The sequence below is a fragment of the Marmota monax genome, unplaced genomic scaffold, assembly GCF_021218885.2.
Source record: "Marmota monax isolate L192 unplaced genomic scaffold, Marmota_monax_Labrador192_F-V1.1 WCK01_AAM20220418_F8-fsc00004, whole genome shotgun sequence".
Taxonomy (NCBI): Eukaryota; Metazoa; Chordata; class Mammalia; order Rodentia; family Sciuridae; genus Marmota; species Marmota monax.
This window is the reverse complement of record NW_026692881.1, coordinates 12,674,424-12,697,468: the sequence shown is the minus strand read 5'-3', so window position 1 is coordinate 12,697,468 and position 23,045 is coordinate 12,674,424. Positions and strand designations below refer to the sequence as shown.

Genomic DNA, 23,045 nt, shown 5'->3' with positions numbered 1-23,045 from the left:
CTTAAAACCAAGAATCACACGATAATCTCAATAGATACAGAAAAAGCATCTGACAAAATACAGCACCCCTTCATGTTCAAAACACTAGAAAAACTAGGGATAGTAGGAACATACCTCAACATCATAAAAGCTATAATGCTAAATTCAAGGCCAATATCATTCCAAATGGAGAAAAATTGGAAGCATTCCTTTTAAAAATCTGGAACAAGACAAGGATGCCCTCTTTCACCACTTCTATTCAACATCATCTTTGAAACTCTAGCCAGAGCAATTAGACAGGAGGAAAGAAATTAAAGGGATACAAATAGGAAAAGAAGAACTCAATCACTATTTGCTGACAACATTATTCTATATTTAGAAGATTCAAAAAATTCCACTAGAAAACTTCTAGAACTCATCAATGAATTCAGCAAAGTGGGAGGTTATAAAATCAACACATATATCAAATGTGTTGACTCTACAGAAGGAGAAATTAGGAAAACTACTCCATTAACAATAGCCTCAAAAAAAAAAACTACTTGGGAATCAATCTAACAAAAGAGATGAAAGACCTGTACAATGAAAACTGCAGAATACTAGAGAAAAAAATTAAAGAAGACCTTAGAAGATGGAAAGACCTCTATGCTCCTGGAGAGGCAGAACTAATATTGTTAAAATGGCCATACTACCAAAAGCACTATACAGATTTAATGAAATTCCTATTAAAATCCCAATGACATTCTTCACAGAACTAGAAAAGGCAATAATGAAATTCGTTTGGAAAATATAAGAGACCCAAAATAGTCAAAGCAATCCTTAGCAAGAAAAGTGAAGCAGGAGGCATCACAACACCCAACCTTAAATTATACTATAGAGCTATAGTAACAAAAATGGCATGGTATTGACACCAAAACAGACATACAGATCAACTTAATTAGTTTTAATATTAGGTTTGGTAGGACTGGGTAATTTTCCCCCTGGCTTGGATCTTGCAGTTTTTATCATAGTCTAAGTCAGTGGTTAGAGATAATTAGTACTCAGGAAAAGCAGCTCCCAAATGCTCAACTAATAGTTGGATCCAGCCTATGACAAAATTTTCTCTGGTATTCAACAAAAGGAGAAAAATAAACAAGTTATATTTTGAGAATATATTTTTTCTATTTATTTGGTGTTACCATTTTCTTCAACAAAATGATTTTAGAAAATAGTGATGATTTTATATGTCCTTATTTTACAAAACAACCTTGGAAATGTACATTTGTTTTGAGAACATTGAATTCCATTAATAAATAAGATGTAGTTCATAAAACATTGGGGAAAATCTTTAGGATATTTTAAATATAGATTAATGTAAGAATTTTTTTGGTTTTTGTTCTTATTTTTTGGTACTGGGGAATTAAATCCAGGGGTGCTTTGTCACTGAGTTATATCCCCAATCCATTTTATTTATTTATTTTTTGAGATAAAATCTCACTAGTTGCTTAAGGGCTTGCTAAATTGTTGAACTTGTGATCCTCTTGCCTTGGCCTCCCAATTACAAGCATGTGCCACTGCACCTGGATATTTGTTTTTCATAGGTTAAATTCATGAGTTATAGTAAGAATAAAATAAGCAAGTGGAGTATATCATATTAAACATAGACAGGGACACCTAATATTTTTGAGGCACTTGGGTACTAAATATTCATAATATATCAGTCATAAAAGACACTAAATATAGGAGACACTAAATATCCAGAATACACTAAATATACATGAGCACTTAACGTTTATGATATTTTAATTTGACCATTCATTATGAAATACATTCTGACTTTGCATATCCTCTGCAAGAAGTAGATAAACCCAGTGACTGCATACTGAAGAATGAGTAAAATCCTATGATAAATTGTGGTATAAAGGTATATTAAGAATTGTGGGGGCTGGGGTTGTGGCTCAGTGGTAGAGCGCTCGCCTTGCACTTGAGAGACCCTGGGTTCGATCCTCAGCACCATATAAAAATAAATAAACAAAATAAAGATATTGTGTCCATGTGTAACTAAAAAAAATTTTAAAAAGAATTGTAATGCAAAAAAAAGAGCTCATGTAAAATGGCATAATTTGGCGTGAACATACTCTATATACAGACTTACGAAAAATTGTGCTGTGAATGGATAATTGTTAATGTAATGCACTCCACTATTGTCTTGTATGTAAGAAATAAATTTTTTAAAAATGCAGAAAAAAACGGGGTATGCCAATAAGCCCTGTTTAAAAGGTTAAAAAAGAAAAAAAAAAAGAAATGAGTAAAATCCTACTTTCACTAAGCCCAAAATAGAATGGTACAACTGTGGCAATTCTGATTTCATAAAGCATTCCACATTTGTTCCTTAGCTTTCCTGACACATTTCATAAAATGAAATTTGTATCCCACCTACTCTCTTCAACTCTCTGCTTCCAACACTGAGAAGTGACAATGGCATGGAATGGTGTTGGCAGTAGAAGCTCCAGAAGTTTCACAACAGGGAATAGAGATGAAAGGAATTTTTTTTTTTTTTGATATAGCATGGGAAAGTGAGCATGGTGCAAATACCCCTAAAATATACATGTTAAATTTACTTCAGGAGTCTCAAACTTCTGAAAACTGAAACAGAAAGCTAGTTTGATTATCTAAATGAACATATTAAGTTTCATTTATTTTATGTATATGGAGTAGTAACAAAGTGCAAAAGTTTCACAAATAAGAAAGCAAGGAAATTTATCACATTTAAAACTGATTTTTTTGCAGTTCTATAAATTGGAGCATACTGCCTTACCTACTACTAACTGCAGTTTTCCTGGTGGGAATATTATATGCCCTCAGTATTCGGATGAGAATCTTAATATCTCCATCAGAGATATTCTGTGCTGTGACTTTTTTCCTTTCTTTCCTCCAAGGTTTTAACCTTCTTCGTGGTTCAAGAAACTTACAAATTGCATATGTCAACTGGCTAAAGATTAAAAAAAAATGATTAGCCTCACATACACAAAATAACATAGTTGATAAGGTTACTTGGTTTTTTTTTTTTGATTAATTGAAAATAAGACCATTATTCTGAACCACACTCTCCCCATTATGGAGGGGGGATAAAGTTGTTTTAAACCCCAGGAAGAAATCTTGTTTTTCTGAGCATAAAAAGGAAGAGATGCTTTGTTCCCTCTTGTTGGAGAGAAAATGTGATTGCTCCATGCCTTTCGGGAACATGGTCCAAAAAGAGGCAAAGACATTGAGAAATAAAGACTTAAAGCATGATAAACTTTCAGAAGATGATTCAATTTTTTAGGAAGCATTTTCTCGAAAGTGACTGAATATTCAAAAATTTCCAAGCCTTTGAAATGAGTTAATTATATAAACTGACAGCCCTGCCAACATAGATCCATGAATTATAGTTCTAGAGTTACACTCATTTTTCCCCAAGGACTGAAAAATAAAATTCAATAGATTTCAGCATCTTAAAGAAATTAAAACTTTGTTGGTAATACCAAGAATTTGCACATGGCCCCAGGAAGGTTTGCTACCTCCCTGTTCCTACCCTTAACTTTAACAAATGGACAACATGAAAAATGAGTTGCTGCAGCAAAGGCCACCCCAACTGCTTCAGGTCTCAGTGCCTTTGCGCTGCTGAGGATTTTCAGATTTTCGGATGGGGGAAATTACAGGCTACCAGCAATGGGTAGCCCAGTAGCAGTCTCAAAATAAGAAAATCTTAGGACTTAAGACAAAGGCATTTCTTTCATATCCTAAAAACTATCAATAAGGAGAAGGTGACAAACTTCCCTAAAGTACTATACCATTACAAACGTGTCACGTAGATATTCTAAAATGCAACTGTAAAGTGACCAAATATATTTTAAAATCTCTACCTCTTGCTTTATGATCTGAAATGTTATCTTTTGATATGTGACTTTATTAATATAAAAAGTAGAGAACTTAGAGGAGTTGGAAGGTATTAGCTCACAGGTTTATATTTCATACTTAATAATTTTAGTAGTACCTTGCAGACACAATTTCTTCATAATCAGCCACAATATCTGGCAAGCTATATTTGCTAATTTTGATGATTCTTTTCATTATTGATCTTCTCACCTAAAAAAGTTTTTAAAATTTAAAGAAATGCATTATTTGTATTTTAAGGTTAGGTATTTATAATATTTCTGGCATATTTTACTCCTAATTTTTGCTAGCAACAAATAGGAAGTTTAGATGAGTGAAAATATGGTTCTGTTTGCTACCATTATTAAAATCATCCCCAACATACGCTGTCACACTAAAGCAAATTCACTTTTTTTCATTTTCCCCTTCTGTGTTCATCACATCTCATCCTAAATGCCTTGCTCATTTTTTTCCCATCTAACTCAAAGAATACATAGCCAGAACTACTCTTCACCAGAGAAGATGACTGCCCTGTGAGCTCATTTCTATATGTCACTAGCACATGAGTCTTAATCTACAAACTCAAAGACATCTGGTCACATTTCTGTATTTTCTTTGTCAATCTTATGCTCTCATTCCATTTGCTTGGCTAGAAAGTCAATGCCCGAACAGAGCCATTTCCCTAAGTCCTTGCAACAGACCTTGGTTCTTCAAAAGACTACTTTTAGTCTCCTATTAAGTCTGAGGAAACCCCTCCCTTTCTCCTTTAGTTCTATCCTTAATAATGGGTTTAGGTTTACAGATATGAAACCAGTAAGTGAAGCTTCTGGTTGCAATTTTCTACTTTCTGTCCTGCTACAAATCATTCCAGGGACATGTAACCTAGAGCCTAATTACCTGATCAAATGAGGCAGAAGTGGTAGAAGAATGGGAAAAAACATAAAATTATCCTGCCACATGGGCAACAAATTGTTTCCCTTGAAGATGAACCAGACCCCACTGGACCAAAGGCTGCTCACTCTCTTCCTTTCTCCATTAGCATCCAGCAGATGGGGTTCCTTGCTGTTTCTCTCAGAGGCCAAGTACGCTTTACCCTCAGAATTTTCACATGTGGTTCCATTAGCCTGGAATATTCTTTCCCAAAAAACTCCTGGCCACTTTCAGGTTTAAACAAGTACAAGTTCACTGTTGAAATATTACCTTATCAAAGGATTCTGTAATCAACTTACATTGCATACCCCCACCCACCCCACCCACACATACACACAGAACTCTTTTCCTCATTTCCTCATTTCTTAGTATGTTTTACTCGCTGAGAGACTAATAATATGTTGTTTATATATGACTTCTCCCACCAGAAAACAAACTCCAAGAGGTCAGAGGTTGTAGTAGATACTCAATAAATATTCACTGAATAAATGAAGGAAAGGGACAGATTGAGAAGATGCACTAGCCTCTTAGATGCAAACATTTCAGCAAAAATCTATCTAGTAATCCTTGAGATTGCTGGGACTCCATTCATTCTTTACTGCTATAATCCTGGCCTTGGCCTCACTGATCCCAGTAAAGCAACAAGAAGTAAAGTGCACACAACTCCGGGTCTTATGAGTTCCTTCAATAGAACCACACAAAATTTATAGAGTCACACAATAAACACTTAAAGAACCCTAGAGCAAAGGAAGGAATTAAGCACCTATGGCCATAATAGGCCTCCAGGGTCAAATCTAAAATATCTGTAATTATAGTAATTATTATATGAACCTACCAAACATGTAGCTTTAACCATCCTCACATAGCAAAGAAGTCTTCACAGGGACGGAAATTTAATAAAATTCCTTCCCAAGATTCCTGTATGCATTACTTGTTCTCTTACTCTCTTGCCCATCTTTTGCCCTCTGCTTTCCTCCCTCCTGGGCTTCTCCAAACATTAAAAGATATATGTATATATCTGTTAATATATGTTAAACTATATATATTATATACATTAAATATTAATATATGTATGAGAGAGAGAAGGGATAAGAAGGATGAGTTCTCTCATATCTCTCATATTTGTCAGAACAGCAGACTTATTATTAAAGCACAACCAAGTTTTTGATATAACTGTGATAAAATATGCCTTCTGGTGATGTGGGGTGCTCCAAATGAACTTTGGGATGTCTATAATATTCCTATTCAAGATTGGGATGTGTTTTAACAATGAGTTCACTGGACAGGAAGTAACCTAGCTCCAAAAAGGAACTGTGATTAGAAAGAGGGGATGATAAGTGGATTTGTACATCTGGCTCTCAGGGAAGTCTATATAATACCATGTGTACAGAACACCAGTTTTCACAAAAACAAATGCAAAAATACTGATAATATTGTGTTGTTTTGTTACCTTTTTCAGAAAATTGACAGAAGTAATCCTTTGGGCAGTAATAGAATTCACATCTAAAATGGACATATCCTTCTCTACCTGACTTTCATATTCCTATAAACAGAGAATTAAGTTAGTTTCACATATGACCTGCTGCAATAAAATATTGCTATCCAGTTCTGTTCACATGTAGGAGGAAAGTGGTCACACTATAGCACTGACGGGAGAAAACATTACAATTCTTTTGCTGAGAATTGGCTTTTTAGTTTAGGACTATATACTATAATTGCTTCTGGGATGAGGTCATCTTTTGTATGTGGTACTGGTGATTGGGGTGCTCTACTGCTGAGCTACATCCCTAGCACTTTTTATTCTATATTTTGAATCAGGGTCTTGCTAAGTTGTCCATGCTGGCCTTCAACTTGAGACCTTCCTGTCTTGACTTCCCACATAGCTGGGATCATAGGTGCCACCATGCCTGGTGCAACTTGAGTTTTAAATGTAATGAGCCCTGTATGATTTTTTTTTAAAGAGAGAGAGAGAGGGGAGAGAGAGAGAGAGAGAGAGAGAGAGAGAGAGAGAGAGAGAGAGAGAGAGAATTTTAATATTTATTTTTTAGTTTTTGGCGGACACAACATCTTTGTTTGTATGTGGTGCTGAGTATCGAACCCGGGCTGCACCGCACGCATGCCAGGCGAGCGCACTACCGCTTGAGCCACATCCCCAGCCCAGCCCTGTATGATTTTGTTTCTGTATCCTCTAAGTGGCTGAGTGGACATCAGAATCTGGTGTCTTATTTAATTTTGCTGACATCACCCTGCAGTGGTAATGCTTCTGCACAGGCATTTTATTCAGAGATGGAAAAATAATTCCTTTCTTCATGAACTACCTCTTAGCAAGAGCAGGTGCTAGGGTTACAATACAATTGGTTATTTTTATAGGAAACATCTCTTATAATTCATCTATTATAAGACTAGTGTTATGTTGATAAATGTTTAAGAACAAATTTTTTCTAACTGGGAGGAGAAGCTCCAATTTATAGCATTTGTTGATTTATAGCATAAAAACTCGGCCATGAACAGATTTAAAGCAACAATATGAAATCACTAAAATAGAGTTGGGAATAGGTATACATGATAGGCTCTCACCAGGTGGAGTCAGCCAGTTGTAGCACACTGTCAAATAAGATATATATATGTATATACATCTTAGAGGACACAGAAATTATAAATATATATAGTTATATATACATATATATATGTGTGTGTGTATATATATATATATATATATATACACACACACACATACATCTTAAAGATTCTGAAATTGAGATGTGCCTTATAATAAATGTATAACTTAACTATAGTTATATTCCCTCCTCAGTCCCCCAAAGCTGTTATTAAATTGGTAATGCATTTTATGATAACAAAAATAAAACAGTTACATAAATTTACAATACACAAAAAGGATTTTGGCTGTTAAATAGATTGTCTCAAGAACACTAAGCTAAAAAGCAAGCTGAAGACTTTTTGGAATTTAGGAGATGCATAAAGAGAAGGGAGAAAACTCTATCTACAGATTAGAAATACTAACAATGCTGGGCCCAGTGGCACACGCCTATAATCCCAGTGGTTTGGGAGGCTGAGGCAGGAGGATTGAGAGTTCAAAGTCAGTCTCAGCAAAAACAAGGCCCTAAGCAACTCAGTGAGACCCTGTCTCTAAATAAAATACAAAACGTGGCTGGGTATGTGGCTAAGTGGTTGAGTGCCCCAAGGTTCAATCCCTGGTACCGACTCCCCCCCAAAAAATACTAACAAAGAAATTAAGATGGGTTTAAAAAAATATTAATTTCTCATATAATAAATCATATTCAAATAAAAACCAAGTACCTGGAAGACTAAATCTGGAATCTCTGAATCATAGAGAGGAATTTGCTGCAAAATGAAAACATCTAATTGACCAGCATTTCTAAGCTGCAAAAGCTGGAAACGTTTACTCTTTTTCATTTCCTCTTCAGAAACAAAGTTAAATTCATCTTGTAACTGTTCAAGACGGAAATAATTTGAAATATCCTGTCCCTTATATCTCATATACTGTAAGACACAAAAATGTAAAATCTTTCCTTAAAATATTATTTTTTAAAATTTGAGATTATTTCAAAACACTATTTCCCCTTCTACCTCAACTGTGAGAGTTAAGATTCACAAAATATGTAGGGAATGGAACAAGTAAATCTGTGTAGAAGACCAGAAAAATACAGACTCCAGCTTAAAAGGCTTCCCAACCTTTTCTCACACAGAAAATGAAAAAATTCATATTGCACACAGAATGAAAAGATGAGAGTGCTTCTAGCTGGTTGCCCTAAAAGTTGAGGAAGAATCAATATTTCTGTCCACCTGTAGCCAATTCTGCCCATCAGTTGGGAAGCTCTGATCTAGGAAAACTTAGTTGCAATAATCTAATTAATGGTGTTGCTTTATTCAACATACGCAAATGCAAATGCATGACTAGTTGCCATCAGAGAGACAAAGATTTATTAGCTGTGGTTCCCCCAGGAAACATGTAATACACGAATGAATAAAAGGCAGAAGAGTCAAAAGAAAGGCTGCAGGAAGGCAAGAAAAAAAATAAAAGAATACAGGTCTAATGCAAATTGGACTTACAGGGTGGGTAAGACAGCTACTACGAATGCCCGCTTCATGCAATGGCATGAATATAGGTATAAAGAAAACTCATATAGGTACACAGAGCAGTTCAGTTGACTATAAGGACAAATCAAAGTGACCAGATAATGGAGTTTGAGGGAAGTCATCTTGATATTTTTAGTGTCTAATAATATGGTTGGCACATAACAGATGTACCATGGATGTTAGTCTGAAGGTTGGCCTGCTGAATGTGCTGTGGGCTGAAAGTAGAGGCAGAATACAATCCATCAGGCCTAAAGTAATAATTATTTAGTTGCTAAATTTCTAATTACCTTAACAATACAGTAAAATAGCTGAAAACTGTCCTCAAATTTACTGTCATATGATCCCTAGTTCCTAGAAAAATATACAGCGAACTATGGGAAAGTACAAGGCAGTAGAGCTTAGGAAATAGAGTATAATTACAGTATTGTTATTTGCTATAACTTACTGTCATAAATTCCACTAAATCAGAATATTCTGGATTATTTGGATCAATTCTGACTTCATTTGCCCATTCAAAAAGTTTCTGTGCATTGACTAGCCAGGGAATTCCAGGAATGCTTCTTGCATCTACATTCTTTAACACACTAACAGAGAAAATACTTTGTGAATTTGCACATAATATGCAAGTTATACATCATTATACAGGCTAACACTTACCTATTCTGGGTATTTAAATCTAAAATATATCCATATTTGCATTTAAGGATAAAATGGAAGGATTAGATATATATCTCTCCTAACTTTTCTCCCATTTTTTCTTCATGATAGCTTTTTATTAAATGTCTACTCTCCATTAAGAGACAACAAGATTCTAAAAGATAAGTTCTATAAAAATTCATCTTTGTCATTCACTCTGTGGAATAGCTAAAATACATTAGATGCTTAAATGAATGGTATTTATTGGCTGTATTCTATAAACCCTAAGCATAATAAAATTATTAAATATTATCTTTTCATAGGATGCACAGTATTAAAATTTAATTCAAATAATTGCTTAAGCAAAATTAAGGAAGTACACAATATTTAAAAAAAACTCTTAGGCTATATTGTTGTAGTTAAAATATAACAGAGAACAATGTAATTAATGTGGGCACTATGGTCTAAGGGAGGATCTTTGATCACATGAGATTATCTTCAAATATTGAGGCTAGATTCATAATATGTTCATAATTGATTTTAGCCATAGGCTAAGTGTAAAAGGAATTCAACTCTAAAGATTTCTTTACATCCATTGATTATTCAGTTAATCTCTTCACAATGATCTGTTTCATTATGTATAAGCAGAAGAATTTGGATTTCCAAGATCCCTTCTGTAAAGAACTTGATTCATAATTTCTCAACTATAAATTTAGATTCCATAAACACAGTTCTGACACAGATTCAATAATGCTTCAGGCCAAACATAAACACAAATTTTATATTGTCTTCTTTTCATCAATATCGGTTCATATTTCTGTATTTCTGTGAAGAGTCTTCTGAAGGATTTATTAATACAGACAATGTCTGGTATGGTAGGATGTAAGCCAATTACATAGGTGAAGTTCAAGTGGTCTCCCTTTCCTTTACTTCATGTTTCTTCCCTCATGGTTGAATTATTTTGATGTTTGTCATAAGAAATCTTTTGGACCTGAAATCATGTAACAAAATTAGCTTCTCCTAAGAATGATCTTGGCCCAGATACCCTAGAAAATAGGGCCAGAGGCAAAGCTTAACTGTATTAGAATAGAATACCCATTATATTCTCTTAAAGAAAAGAAGTTATTATTGGATCTCAATATAATCCCATGATTTGTCTCAGGGAAGAACACAATATTAGTAGTAAAAACTAAAGTAGTAAAAACTGCAGGGTTGGATTACAAAGACTCCCTCAGATGCTTTCTATAATTAGGTGTTCAGCTGTGGGCTGTGGCAAAATCCCTGTCCAATCAGACACCAAGTGAGTAACACAGTCTCTTGGCTCAAGACCAATCGAGGATTTAAGATGTTCACTTTGCATATGGAGAGCTAGAAATACACAAGGGGCATGTGTATTTCTTGGAACAAGAATAAAATTTCTAGGATTTTCCTTCCATCAAAGTGATAATGCATAAATGATTCTTTGTTAATCCAGAATGATTAGGAGATTTAAAAGTTCCAGAAATAAAATTCTGGGGTGTCTTGGCTGCCTACAAATGAAGTGCTATGGAAATGCATTTCTCATTATCCATGTGGCTAACATCCTAAGCATTAATACATTCTCTTACTTACAAATGTACTTAATGACTTAGTAGAGTGATTTAAATAAAGGAATAAATCTACATCCAAATAAAGTAAACTGCTTCTACTGCTGCTTGGGTTTTCCCTTTTTTTACACACACATTTTGTATGATGCCTTGCTGAGACTTGGCATTCTTTTTGAAATATAAAAGTTCATTAACCACACACACACAAAAAAAAAAAAAGAAGAAGAAGAAGGAAAAGAAGGAGGCGGAGGAAGAGGAAGAGGACGAGGAGGAGGATGCCGACAACATGTTTTACCTACAGTATGCAGATCTTGACTGTGGCATAGGTGTTAGAGGAATACCATTTTCATCTAAGGCCCATGAAAGAGAATAGCTAAGTTTTCCTGATGTCAAAAGACAAAGTTCTTCAGTTTCATTTCCCTCAAGAAGGAAAGGCACATCTGTTTTATAAAAGGCATTAAAAACATGATTTTTTTTAGAACATGTACAGTTAGAACACATTTCCTCATTTCTTCTAGGAACACAAAGTTTTATGCTGACCCCCGCTCTTATCTCTGCACTCCCTCATTTCCTCTCTAAAGTACCTCAAGGGAAACAGGTTCAGGCAGACTACAAAAAATAGAAGGAAATATTGAGCTAAATACACAGGGATGAGCATTTCTGTTTTCCTTTTCTTATGCCTGGAAATTTCATAACCATTCTTTCTTGGAATGGCTTCCAGCAAGAACGGACCATTGGCAGCAGAAAAGGGGCATGTGAGCTACTCTTTCTCCAGCTTTCTCTACATTCCTGAGTCTTCTTTCAACTTTTTCTTTCTCCATCTCCAGAAAACATACTTGAAACTTGTGCTAAGTTCCTAGTGTTCCCTAAATTTTCTGAGTCCTCAGTCTCTCTCCCTGTTTTTCTGCTTCATGTGGACTCCAGGCAGACTACATTCTTCCTCATCCTCTGTCCTTTCCAGGCTCTTTTACTATTTATTTTCTTGTTTCTCTTCCTTGTTCATTTGTTCATAGCTCCTTTCTTTTCACCAGATGGGCACAAGTGGTTAAAAAATCCCTAGGGTGGAAAGAAAGAAATCTTGGGAAGAAGGAAAGAATGTTCTCAGAGATGTGCTAACTTAAATATACTTGCAGACAAAAAGTAAAATCGGTGCAAAAATAAATGGACAGAAACATCCCTTCATTCTTTTGTCCTTTTCTCAATTCTTCCCTCCTTTCTTCCTACCCTCTTTTCTTTCTCCATGCTCTACACAGTTTGAAGACTAATTCACATGTTCTGGAGTCCCTTAGGATCATTTAGGATTTGTTACTTATGCACAAAATTGGGGGATAAGAAACATATTTAATAAACTCACTACTTCCTACTTCTTCATCCACGGGAATTACCAGCTTATCAGAACTAAATTCTATATATTCCAGAACACTTTTGCCTTTCACCTCGGTGTTTTTAGGTAAAGGTAAGTACAGTTTTGCCAGTAAACTTGTCCTTTTACTTTTTTCATAAACCTAAATATAAGAGAAATGGTTGGTAACTCACTGAAAATACAAAACAGAAAAGTGAAAGAAAAAAATACAAGGACCATCAATAAGATATTTATATCATTTTTTAAAATACTAGACTAAAAATCAGCTATTGTTCAATAAGATTTCATTCACAGGATTAAAAGGAAAGTAGATAATCATGTGACCTTAGAAGTGTAATGCCTTTTGCTGGTTTCATAGAAAATTAGCAGAATATGAGGCTTACAAATATAGTATTGAGAATATACATATAACATAATACCCTAATAACCTGACTTTTGTGTACAGATAACATAATGCCCTAATGCCTTACCTTTGTATAGCACTTTTAAAGTTCTTATATTATTCTTCTCACATTACAAATAAAAAAATGGAAACCTCATACAAAACTATATTAGTTTTTATTGTGATTGAAATCTAGGTTGAATTACTTAGGAAAAAGTAAGAGTTATTGGCTCATGAAATCCAAGCACAAGCATAAGAAGTTATGGGAGCTGGGGAGGAAGGAAAGTTCTACAAGAAGAAAAAGGGAGGTACTAAGCAGACAGCCCCAGAGAACACTGGGCATAAAACTCAGGTCTTGTGATTCTATACACTGTGCTTTCTATAGAGTTTCCTATAAGTTCACTGCCATCATTAGAAACCTAACTCTTTTTCAATAGAAAAGTCTTATTTTTGGCCTAGACTGTGTTGTCAGTACTTGGAGAAACAGTGATAAGTGGTCTAAAAGAAGAAAACCAAGATGGGGGTGGGGGTAGGGCTGCTCCTTGAAAGATAAGGAAGGAAGCTAATCAAAAGGATAGCTGATTAGTCAAGAAGACAAGAAAAATGAAAGACAAAGAGATCAATATTTCTTGTGGTTGCTACTTCCTGGTGAGAATGAATTTAAGCCAACACACTGGTCCCTTTGACAAAGGCATTCCTAATGCAAAAAAGTTTCGTTTGTAGGAGTCGTGGGTCTATGAAATAAATTTCTTATTGTATATCAGTAAATTAACTAATTAAAAAAAGAAAATAAACAGATAAATATATTCAGATGTTGAATTGGCATTCTGATTTTATACATCAGCCTCATCAATTTGCTTAAGAGTATGCAGATGCATTCTCAGTGGACTGTCAAATCCAGGTTTGAAGACTACAGGTGGGAGGCCAGACCTTGGAGAGGGCTAAGGAATTCCACCTGGTGCTTTCTCTTTGTGCTTCCTGCCTATCACTGAGTGGCTTTCTTCTGCCACACTCTTTGGCCATGATGTTCTGTGTCATCTCAGGTCCAGAGCTATGGAGTTGGCTGACGATGGACTGAACCTCTGAAACCCTTAGTGACCAGCATTTTCCTATGACTGATTAACTGGCATGACAAATTAATTCACTTCTCTAGACCATTTTGAAAAAAAGTTCTAGAGGAGTTGCAAGCAAGGAAGGTAAAGTGCAGACTGGATTACCTTTCTCAAGCTCCTTAAAATCTCCTATTCTTAACTGAGAGCACAGTCAGTCTTGGTATAGAACCACTTGATCTCTGACTCAGAAAAATATCAAGAGAAATATTCTGTTAGAAATTCACTGCAAAGATAGCTGAAACCCTAAAAAAAAAAAATTACAGGAGACATTCTACCTTCTAAGAAGACAAAGGAAAGGAAGTAAAAAACAAACAAATAAAACCTCTTTTTTTTTCCTTTGGAAAAATATCATCTTATTTCTCGAGCCTGTGTTAATGTAGACAGGACTTTGTTTTGATGAGTTAAAAACAAAGAAATAAAGAAAAATTTGCACTTCCCTCAGGGAGAAAACTGTACACCTCATAAAAATGTCTTGGTTACAAAAAGTTCAAACTTCTGCTCTATAGTTCTTCTACATAAATTTTACTCATGTTTTCTCCTTTTGTGCTTTGAAATATAAATGTTTGATCACCTTGTCCCTTACTGTCTATGTGAAAAATAAGATATATTAATAACTGAAGTGAACAAAAGATTTCTACCCAGTGAGGTTTCCCAGAGACAGTCTTTAACACCACTGATGGCAATGGTAAGAAGTCTGGTCAACATAGTTTTTTGATACTGGGAATGAACCCAGAGGCTCTTTTCCACCAATATACACTTCTAACCCTTTGGATTCTTTATTTTGATCAAGTCAAATTACTAAGTAATTTCTCACTAAATTACTAAGGCTAGCCTCAAATTTGTGATCCTCCTGCCTCAGTCTCCTGAGTAGCTGGGATTACAGACACGGACCACTGTGTTGGGCTTGTTCAGCATATTTTTAACGTAGGAACTTCAATAGAAGGATATTGCAGGTGATAGAAACTTGGGTAAATAAATAATGAATAAAGCACTCATCAGGGATAGAACCAAATTTTTCTAGGCATTACAAAAATAATTTTAAATTAGACTAGTAATTATAATTCTCTCCACACTCCAAACTCTACCTTCACACAAATAAATCTTTTTTCCCTCTTAAAACAAATAAATAAATAAATACTTTTAGGTCTAGCTTCAAATTTAACCCCTACATTAGCCACAAGGACTTATTGTCTAACTTTATTAATTGTTCCCAATTTTTAAATGATCCTATTTTCTTCTGCTTTTAGTACAAGTGGTCTTTGATCTGGGATCAGGAGTCTCCTGTATGTTTTTTCACCTGATTTTTAAAGGGATCAAAATTTAAAATATGAAGAAAAAATACAGCAATACTGAAGCCATCAGATCAAGGATAGGGAAATGTATAGAAATCACTCAATGTTCTTAGTAGATATGCAACTTATTATATTTTAAACAGCCTTCTTCCAACTCACTTGTGAATGAACAGTAATAATGCACACCAAGGATTGGCAGGAATTTTAGCAGGACTAACCACAAATAAAATAATTTTGTATTTATGAAGTAAAAGGCCATAAGAGAGATGGAATATGCATTTATTAATTATATACACATTGTTAACTATAGAAAACCCATCTTTAATATAAAAATAACTTATCACATAACAGTAGCTAACATGAAAAATTATGCATGGCAAAAAATAAGATACAAAAGTAATGACAATGGCATACCTCCAAGCAAATTGTTTCAGGCCAATATATTAACTGGATATTGAAAATTTGCTGAAACATTACTTTAAAATCAAGCTGTAGAGGAGATACTGAAGTGCAAGAAACTTGTTTATTGTTGTAAAGTATTTTAAGAAAATATTTAAGCTTCTGAATTTTGGCTCTTCTCTTTTGTTCTTGCCTAAAAATTAAATGAATCTTTAAATGACCCATGGAAAACAGAATGGTTATAAAATATCTTTTTTTTTTCCAAAATGTATCTTAGTATGTTAAAAAGATAGTTATTTTAGAGAACGAATGGTATCTTTAAGTCAAATAATATCTGCCTATATGTGGATAAAAGTTTCCCCTTCCAAGTCAGATGTTTTTAAGATAGATATATATATATATTCAAAAATAGAAAAAGAACTAAAAAAATCATGGTACTATAGATAATTTAGCTATTTATTTTACTAAATTATAACAGATTACTGCATTTATCCACCAAATGTTCTGTAAGAGAAGAAAAGTGAGAAACTTGGTCATGGGGCAGGGGTTAGGGGACAACTTACATCTGTTTTCTAAATTTCATAAGACACATTACGCACACACAGTGTTTTCAATAACTTCAAAGCTGTGCAACAGGCAATAGGCCTGCTATTATCCTCTTGAAAGGTCTTCGTAAATCTCCTAGGCTTTGGGCTGTGCACAAGACAGCAGAGAAGCCATTCTTTCTCTGAACCCAAAGATCAGAGAGACAAACTAGGTTACTTCCCTGAAACCTACTTTCCTTATTGGAAACAAAATGATCCATGAGTGATATGAAACTCCTAGAACCTTCCCTCCATCCATTCATCCACCCAACCAACATTTTAGGAGCATCTTCTCAGCTGCAGGGAAACTGACACAATGATATGTAAGGCTTGATCCTCTTTTGAGAAGGGAGAACACTTGTTGAAAGATAAGCCCTAGATTGAGACTGAAAATTTCCTTCTACTGCCCCCTCCCTTGCCCCTACCGATGATCCTATGCACCCAGAACCTCCATGCCCATTATCTGCCCATTTTCTCTGTAATCTTCTCAGAAGGTTAGGGGAAAAAAGGTATTTCTTCCTAGCTCCCTTTATACTACTTTCTAAAAGTAGTTTTAACAATGAGCTCATAAATTGATTATGAAAATTTGTTAAAAAGGGATTATATTTATCTTCAGGAAATCTCGCCTTTCTTCTTAATCTATAAACCATTCTTTTTAAAAAATATTTTATTTTTTTTAGCTGTAGTTGGGCACAATACCTTTATTTTATTTATTTATTTTTATGTGGTGCTGAGGATTGAACTCAGGGCCTCACACATGCTAGGCGAGCACTCTACCGCTGAGCCCCAGCCCCAGCCCTAAACCATTCTTAATTCCTCCTCAATCTCTGTATTAATTTCATATCTCTATCCTTGATATAAACATATTACTTTTCTCTGAAGACTCAAGTTTTATTCAGCTAGATATTTAAATGGATAGCAACACTACAAGATAGCAATGGCTGTAGAAAGATTATGAAACATTATATTTCCTTTTGCCTTGACTTCCACTGTTTTAATCCAGCTTTTCTAGCACTAATATCTTCTTCCAACTCTTTTTCCTCTTTTCCTTCAACTTATATTTTTATAGCTCCTGTTTTTTCCCTTCATTTAGATGATCCTTTTGTATGTGACTGACATAATAAATGATTTCAGGCATTTATTGGGAAGGTGTAGAGCAAATGAGTGTTGCTTCACTGTTGCACATCTCTAGTTAGAAAGAGTGGCTCTGTGTCTGCTACTCTTAAATGTTCACTTTTCAATGTAACTATCAATGAATATGAACAGTTACTGAGTATCCACTGTATTCGAACTCCATGCTAAATGGTGCGTTTCCAAAATACTTCAAGATAGAATAGCAAAGTCTCCCATGGGACAGAGATGTTGAGGAACTGGACTTAGTTCAGCGTTCTGACTTGCCATATCCTCTTTAAGGGAGATTGGATCCACAGACTTAGTAGATGAGAGAAATGGGTTATGTATGATGCCAGTTTTTTACATAATTTACTAGGTGCATAGTTCAATGAAGAAGTCTCAAGTGGGATAGAATGAAATTTGTACTGTTGAAGAAGGAGATTGTCTGGAGGTCCTCTTGATAGGGAACGGTTTTTATGGGAGCAAGGGGTCCTTTAATGAGCACAGGTGACAGTATAATCTTGTTTTTTTTTTTAAGCAATAGTTTTATATTCCACCTATCTATATATGAATCAAAATTACTATCCTAACAAAACAATTACACTTACTAGTGAAGCTATTATAGCCTTTATGACAAGCCAAACTGGCTTTTGTCTCACTTCAGGTCACATATTAGATGTGTGACCCTGGGCAATTTAACCTTCTTTAGCTTGCATTCTCCCACCTCTAAGATGAGGATAACATTAGACTCCACAGAACTATGGGGATTGTCAAACATGAGCATATTTTAAAAAAATGAACTTAGCAGAGTGTCTAGTATATGGCACTCACTCAAGAAATAATTACTAAAACTAATTCAATTAATAGGCTATGTAATGAAAAAAAATCTTTAAAAATGCTTACAGTGAACACTTGGATAAATGTGTTAATTCTGCTGTGAAAGAAAGTTGTGGTATCAAGGAAAATGGCTCTATTATTTCATTTTCTGTTTCTTCAAGCTCTGATGATAAACATAAGAGGTTCTAGAACCAAAAAAGTGAAAATAAAAATAAAAAATACATAACTTACACCAGGTACATTCATTGTTTAGGACAATTATTCTTAAAATTAAAGTTGACTTCTTATATTTATCATTTTGTTAGAATCTGTTACATGTATCAAGATTTCCTATTCTACAATGACATACTATGATTAGCTTAAGATGAGTTGAATGTTATTTTGCAATAAAAAATACCTCCTGTTTTCCTCTACTCTTAAGTGCTTTTCCTTTGGTTTTCTTCTTAGTCTGAGACATTTCTTGATTTCCTGTTTGTTTCTGCTTATCAAATTTATTTATATCTGTCCTAATTAAGAATAAATAGAATTATTTAAAGCAGAAATAATGGAGGTGTTTGAGTTGTTAGAGGTCTTACCAAAACCCATACATGCAAACACACTCACACAAAACCAATATCTTCCAACAAATACTCTTATAACCTAAGGAAATTAACAATATGATAAACAGAAAAAATCTTCCTAAGGTTGTTCCATTTTCACAGATTTCTCCTTACTTAGTAAATCTACCATTAGCATTCACAGTCCTTTTCTAAGGATATCAAGAAAACTTTCCTCTGGTGAGAATAAATAACCAGAGGAATGGGGTGATGTAACTAAAGAGCAACCGGCAACCATGTCTCCTCTCACTTTTTTTCCCTCTGTTTAAGTTATGAGACCATGACCAGGTGACCAGATATTAAGTATAGAACATAGCTATACTCCTTGGTGCTTATGCATAAACATTAAGTAATTACTGACATTAACTATCTGCTACTGTTCGTATTAGTTAATTCTTATCCAGTATTCACTATATGCAATGTTCTAAGAAGTTTGTGCATATTAACTCTTTCAAGTCTCACAATGTTGTGAAGTGGGTATACTATTTTTTTTTCTCTTTTATTAGTTCAACAAAACCCCACTTGTCTGGAATCCTTTCAGAAAATAACCGACCAAAGAGTTGAGTTTTCCTGATAGCTTAAGGGTTTTTGTTTGTTTGTTTGTTTGTTTTAACCTCTCAGTATAAGGTTTCATTTTTTTCAGTTTCAAACTTTAAGAAGAAAATAATTTGGGAAGATATTCTGTGCTCTGTTGTGAATGTCATATGGTTCAGCTATTTTGGAAAACAGTCTAGCAGTTCTTCACTAGGTTAACTACAGAGTTATCATTTGCCACAGCAATTCCTCTCCTAGGTATGCCCAAGAGAATTGAAAACATGCCCACACCCGAGGAGTGAAGGTTAAGGGGAAGATGGTGTCTTTTGGGAAAGATTAAAATGTTCTAAGATTACATTGTGGTGACCGTTTTGGAACTCTGTGAATATTAGAAACCATTGAACTGCATACTTTAAGTGGGTGAGCTGAATGGTGTGTGAATTATATCTCAATAGGCTATTAAAAGTATTCTGGAGAAGTGAATGTAAGCCCAGGTCTACTGAGAAAGCTGAATGTTAAATATGAGGAAGAAAAAAAGGGTCTCAGGTGGGATTGGAGTTCAGAATAGTGAGAACAGAAAGTGGTGGTGGGCAGGCAATATGGGTCCATTTATGTTATCTGTAGCTCTTCTTTCTTACACAGGGGATCATGATATATAGGTATGACAAGTCAAGTTATCAAGTTTACATTAATTTAGGAATCTAAGATAAAGTTCCACGGTAGGCTTAGGTTAAGAAACTGTCAGATGCACTTTTGCTAAAATCTACTGCAGCAGAAAAAAAATATCAGTAAAATAAACATCTTTCCTAATTGCCTAAAATTACACTGAACTTGTGGGGAAGGAACTGGCTATTTCACTATGAGTTCATAAGTAACTTAAGTGATTAATAAATTTAGTTTTGAACCATAATGACATTTCTTCTAGTATATATGTTTTTATAACTTTAGCGACTTACCTAAAATGTTTCACCTAGGAGTATGATTGTTGAGTCTATTTTAAACTTTATTAAAAAGAGCCATTTGCTAACCTCTGTTTCTTTTCACTGTTTTGGATTTTAGTTACTTGAATGGGTATGTAGTGGCATTTCACTGCAGTTTGAATGTAAATTTCTTTATTGATATGACATGATATTATGAATCTTTTCATGTGTTTATTTGCCATCCATATATCTTCTTTAGTGAAGTATCTATTCAAAGCCTTTGCCCATTATTAAGTTGAATTGTCTTCTTACTAAATTGTAAAAATTGTCTGACTTCACGATACAAGTCCTTTGTACACTATGTGGAACAGTTGTCTAGTTTCAAGAAGTCCCACTTATTCCTGGGCTGTTTCTCAGAGGAACTATAGGAGTCAACAGAGCAAACACTTACCTCTGAAACTGCAACTTTATTAGAGTGCTTGTAAATCCTTGACGTAGTCTCAGGGATTTTATCTGTTTCCAGGTCTGTAACATACTGTGTAGCAGGGAGAGGTTCTTTTCTTTTTCTAAGTCATATAGTTGTTTTGTGTTACTGCGACAATAATGGCAGATCAAATATAAGTTGGTGCATTAGAACTGTAAGTCCTTAAAAATGGTCTGGAAGAATGTGTTAGAACTACTCCTGTCGGTCCCTTCACCTTATTTTTTTCCCCCATTTTGTTTACATCTGACACCCCCATCATCTTATTTTAAAAATTCTACCCACTGAAATTTAATCATTAAAAAATAATTCCTTGAAGGTTTTTCACTATTCAAAAGTGCCCTGACAAAATAAAATTCTCCTGAAAAAGGAAATATCCTACCGTGAATTCCACAAGATCTTGAAGTACCACAGAAATAAGAAGAAAAGAACAGTGAAAGAAAGAAATGGTGGGAAACCCATACATTGTGACAACTGTTCTTGCAGGCTCTGTAGCATTTTAATTAACTTCACTATTTATGAAAAAGAAAGGCAATGCTTTCAATGCTTTCACTTGTATTGGCAGATTGATGCTTTCACAGCTTTTATTTTGCCATCTAATAAGTTCAAACTGGTATCTTCAAAGCCACTAGGGTGTGGACTAGTTCCAATTTAGGATGCCAAAATCTCAAGAGATCTTGATGGAAAAGATGGTGGTGTCCCCGAACGATAGTTTGAATCACTAAGGAAGTGCTGGGGAAGAATTCTTATTTAGTTAAAGTGCTTGAGGACACCTTTCAAAAGTCAGTTTATATCACTTCCTCAGTGTAGCTTTTCAAGTGCCTCATCATATGGCAGAGGGCAGAAGGGAAGAGAGATAGCCAGATACAGAAAGCACTCCCCAAAGTCCTTTTATTCAGGCACTAATCCCACCTATAAGGGTGGAACCTTCATGGCCTAATCACTTTTTAAAGGCTATACCTGTCTCGCTACTGTTACATTTGCAGTTAAATTTTAACCTAAGTTTTAGAAGGAACAAATACTCAAACCATAGGAGCATGATATTCTTATATTTTGTCCATGCTGCAGCGTACACCAGAATTTACTTTCTTTTCAAGGCTGACATTAGATTGTGTGTATATATGGCATTTTGTTTATATTAGACATGATATTATAAATATCATTCACTGCTGGACACTTGGGTGGCTTCCACCTTTTGGATATATTTGTGAATATGTTACGAACATGCATGTACAAATACCTATTCAAGAGCCTGGTTTTGGGCTGGGGATGTGGCTCAAGCGGTAGCATGCTCGCCTGGCATGCGTGCGACCCGGGTTCGATCCTCAGCACCACATACAAACAAAGATGTTGTGCCCGCCAAAAAACTAAAAAATAAATGTTAAAAAATTCTCTCTCTCTCTCTGTCTCTCACTCTCTCTTAAAAAAAAAAAAAAGACCCTGGTTTCACTTCTTTGTATATACATACCCAGAAATAGAATTGCTACATCATGGCAATTCTATTTGTTTGTCTGGGGTACTGGGGATTAAACCCAGGGCTTTGTGCATGCTAAGCATGCATTCAACCACTAATCTACATTTTTATTTTTTGAGGAACCACAATAAATTTTTTCCATAGAGGCTGTATCCTTTTTATATTCCAACCAGCAATGCAAAAGAGCTCAGATTTCTCCACATTTTTCACCAATGTTTGGTTTTTTTTGATAATGGTTATTCCGGTAAGTATAAAGACATACCCGTGTCTCTGACTGCTTTTAATATATTCTTTGTCTTAGTCCACATAATGTGTTTAGGCGTCTACTTGGGTTTGTTGGGCTTCTTGAAATAATAGATGGACGTTTTCCATTAACTGTAGGAAATCTAACATCACCTCTTTGGTTATTATTTTGCCTCATTTTCTTTCTCTTCTCTTTCTAGGACTCAAATACATGTTAGATTTTCTTGCTGTATCTTGTGTTTTTATAGTCTCATTTTTATCTTTCATCTTTTTGTTTCTCTGTGCTTCATTTTGGCTAGTTTATTTTGACCTATCCATAAATTTATGAATTTAGGCTTAATCCATTAAGACAACTTACTGAATTCTTAACTTTGGTTATTGTATTTTTCATCCCTCTAATAATAATAATAATAATAATAATAATTATTATTATTATTATTATTATTTGTAGTACTGGAGATTTAACTCAGGGGTGCTCTACCACTGAACAACATCCTCTGCCATTTTCATTTTGAGACAGTCTAGTTGCCCAGTCAGTTGACCAGGCTGGCCTCAGACTCCTGTATTGCTGAGG

At 34.7% G+C, this 23,045-nt stretch overlaps 1 protein-coding gene across 1 annotated transcript in view; it reads right to left on the bottom strand.

Annotated features, from left to right (window-relative positions):
* The window catches only part of Cc2d2b (coiled-coil and C2 domain containing 2B), a 97,306-nt gene that overhangs the window by 48,974 nt on the left and 25,287 nt on the right, over positions 1 to 23,045 (bottom strand). The window contains 11 exon segments of the mRNA XM_046450348.2: positions 2,766 to 2,947; positions 3,992 to 4,083; positions 6,251 to 6,343; positions 8,119 to 8,322; positions 9,365 to 9,503; positions 11,437 to 11,581; positions 12,496 to 12,646; positions 15,705 to 15,882; positions 18,290 to 18,408; positions 18,621 to 18,729; positions 20,725 to 20,865. Coding sequence (XP_046306304.1) covers positions 2,766 to 2,947; positions 3,992 to 4,083; positions 6,251 to 6,343; positions 8,119 to 8,322; positions 9,365 to 9,503; positions 11,437 to 11,581; positions 12,496 to 12,646; positions 15,705 to 15,882; positions 18,290 to 18,408; positions 18,621 to 18,729; positions 20,725 to 20,865 — 1,553 coding nt within the window.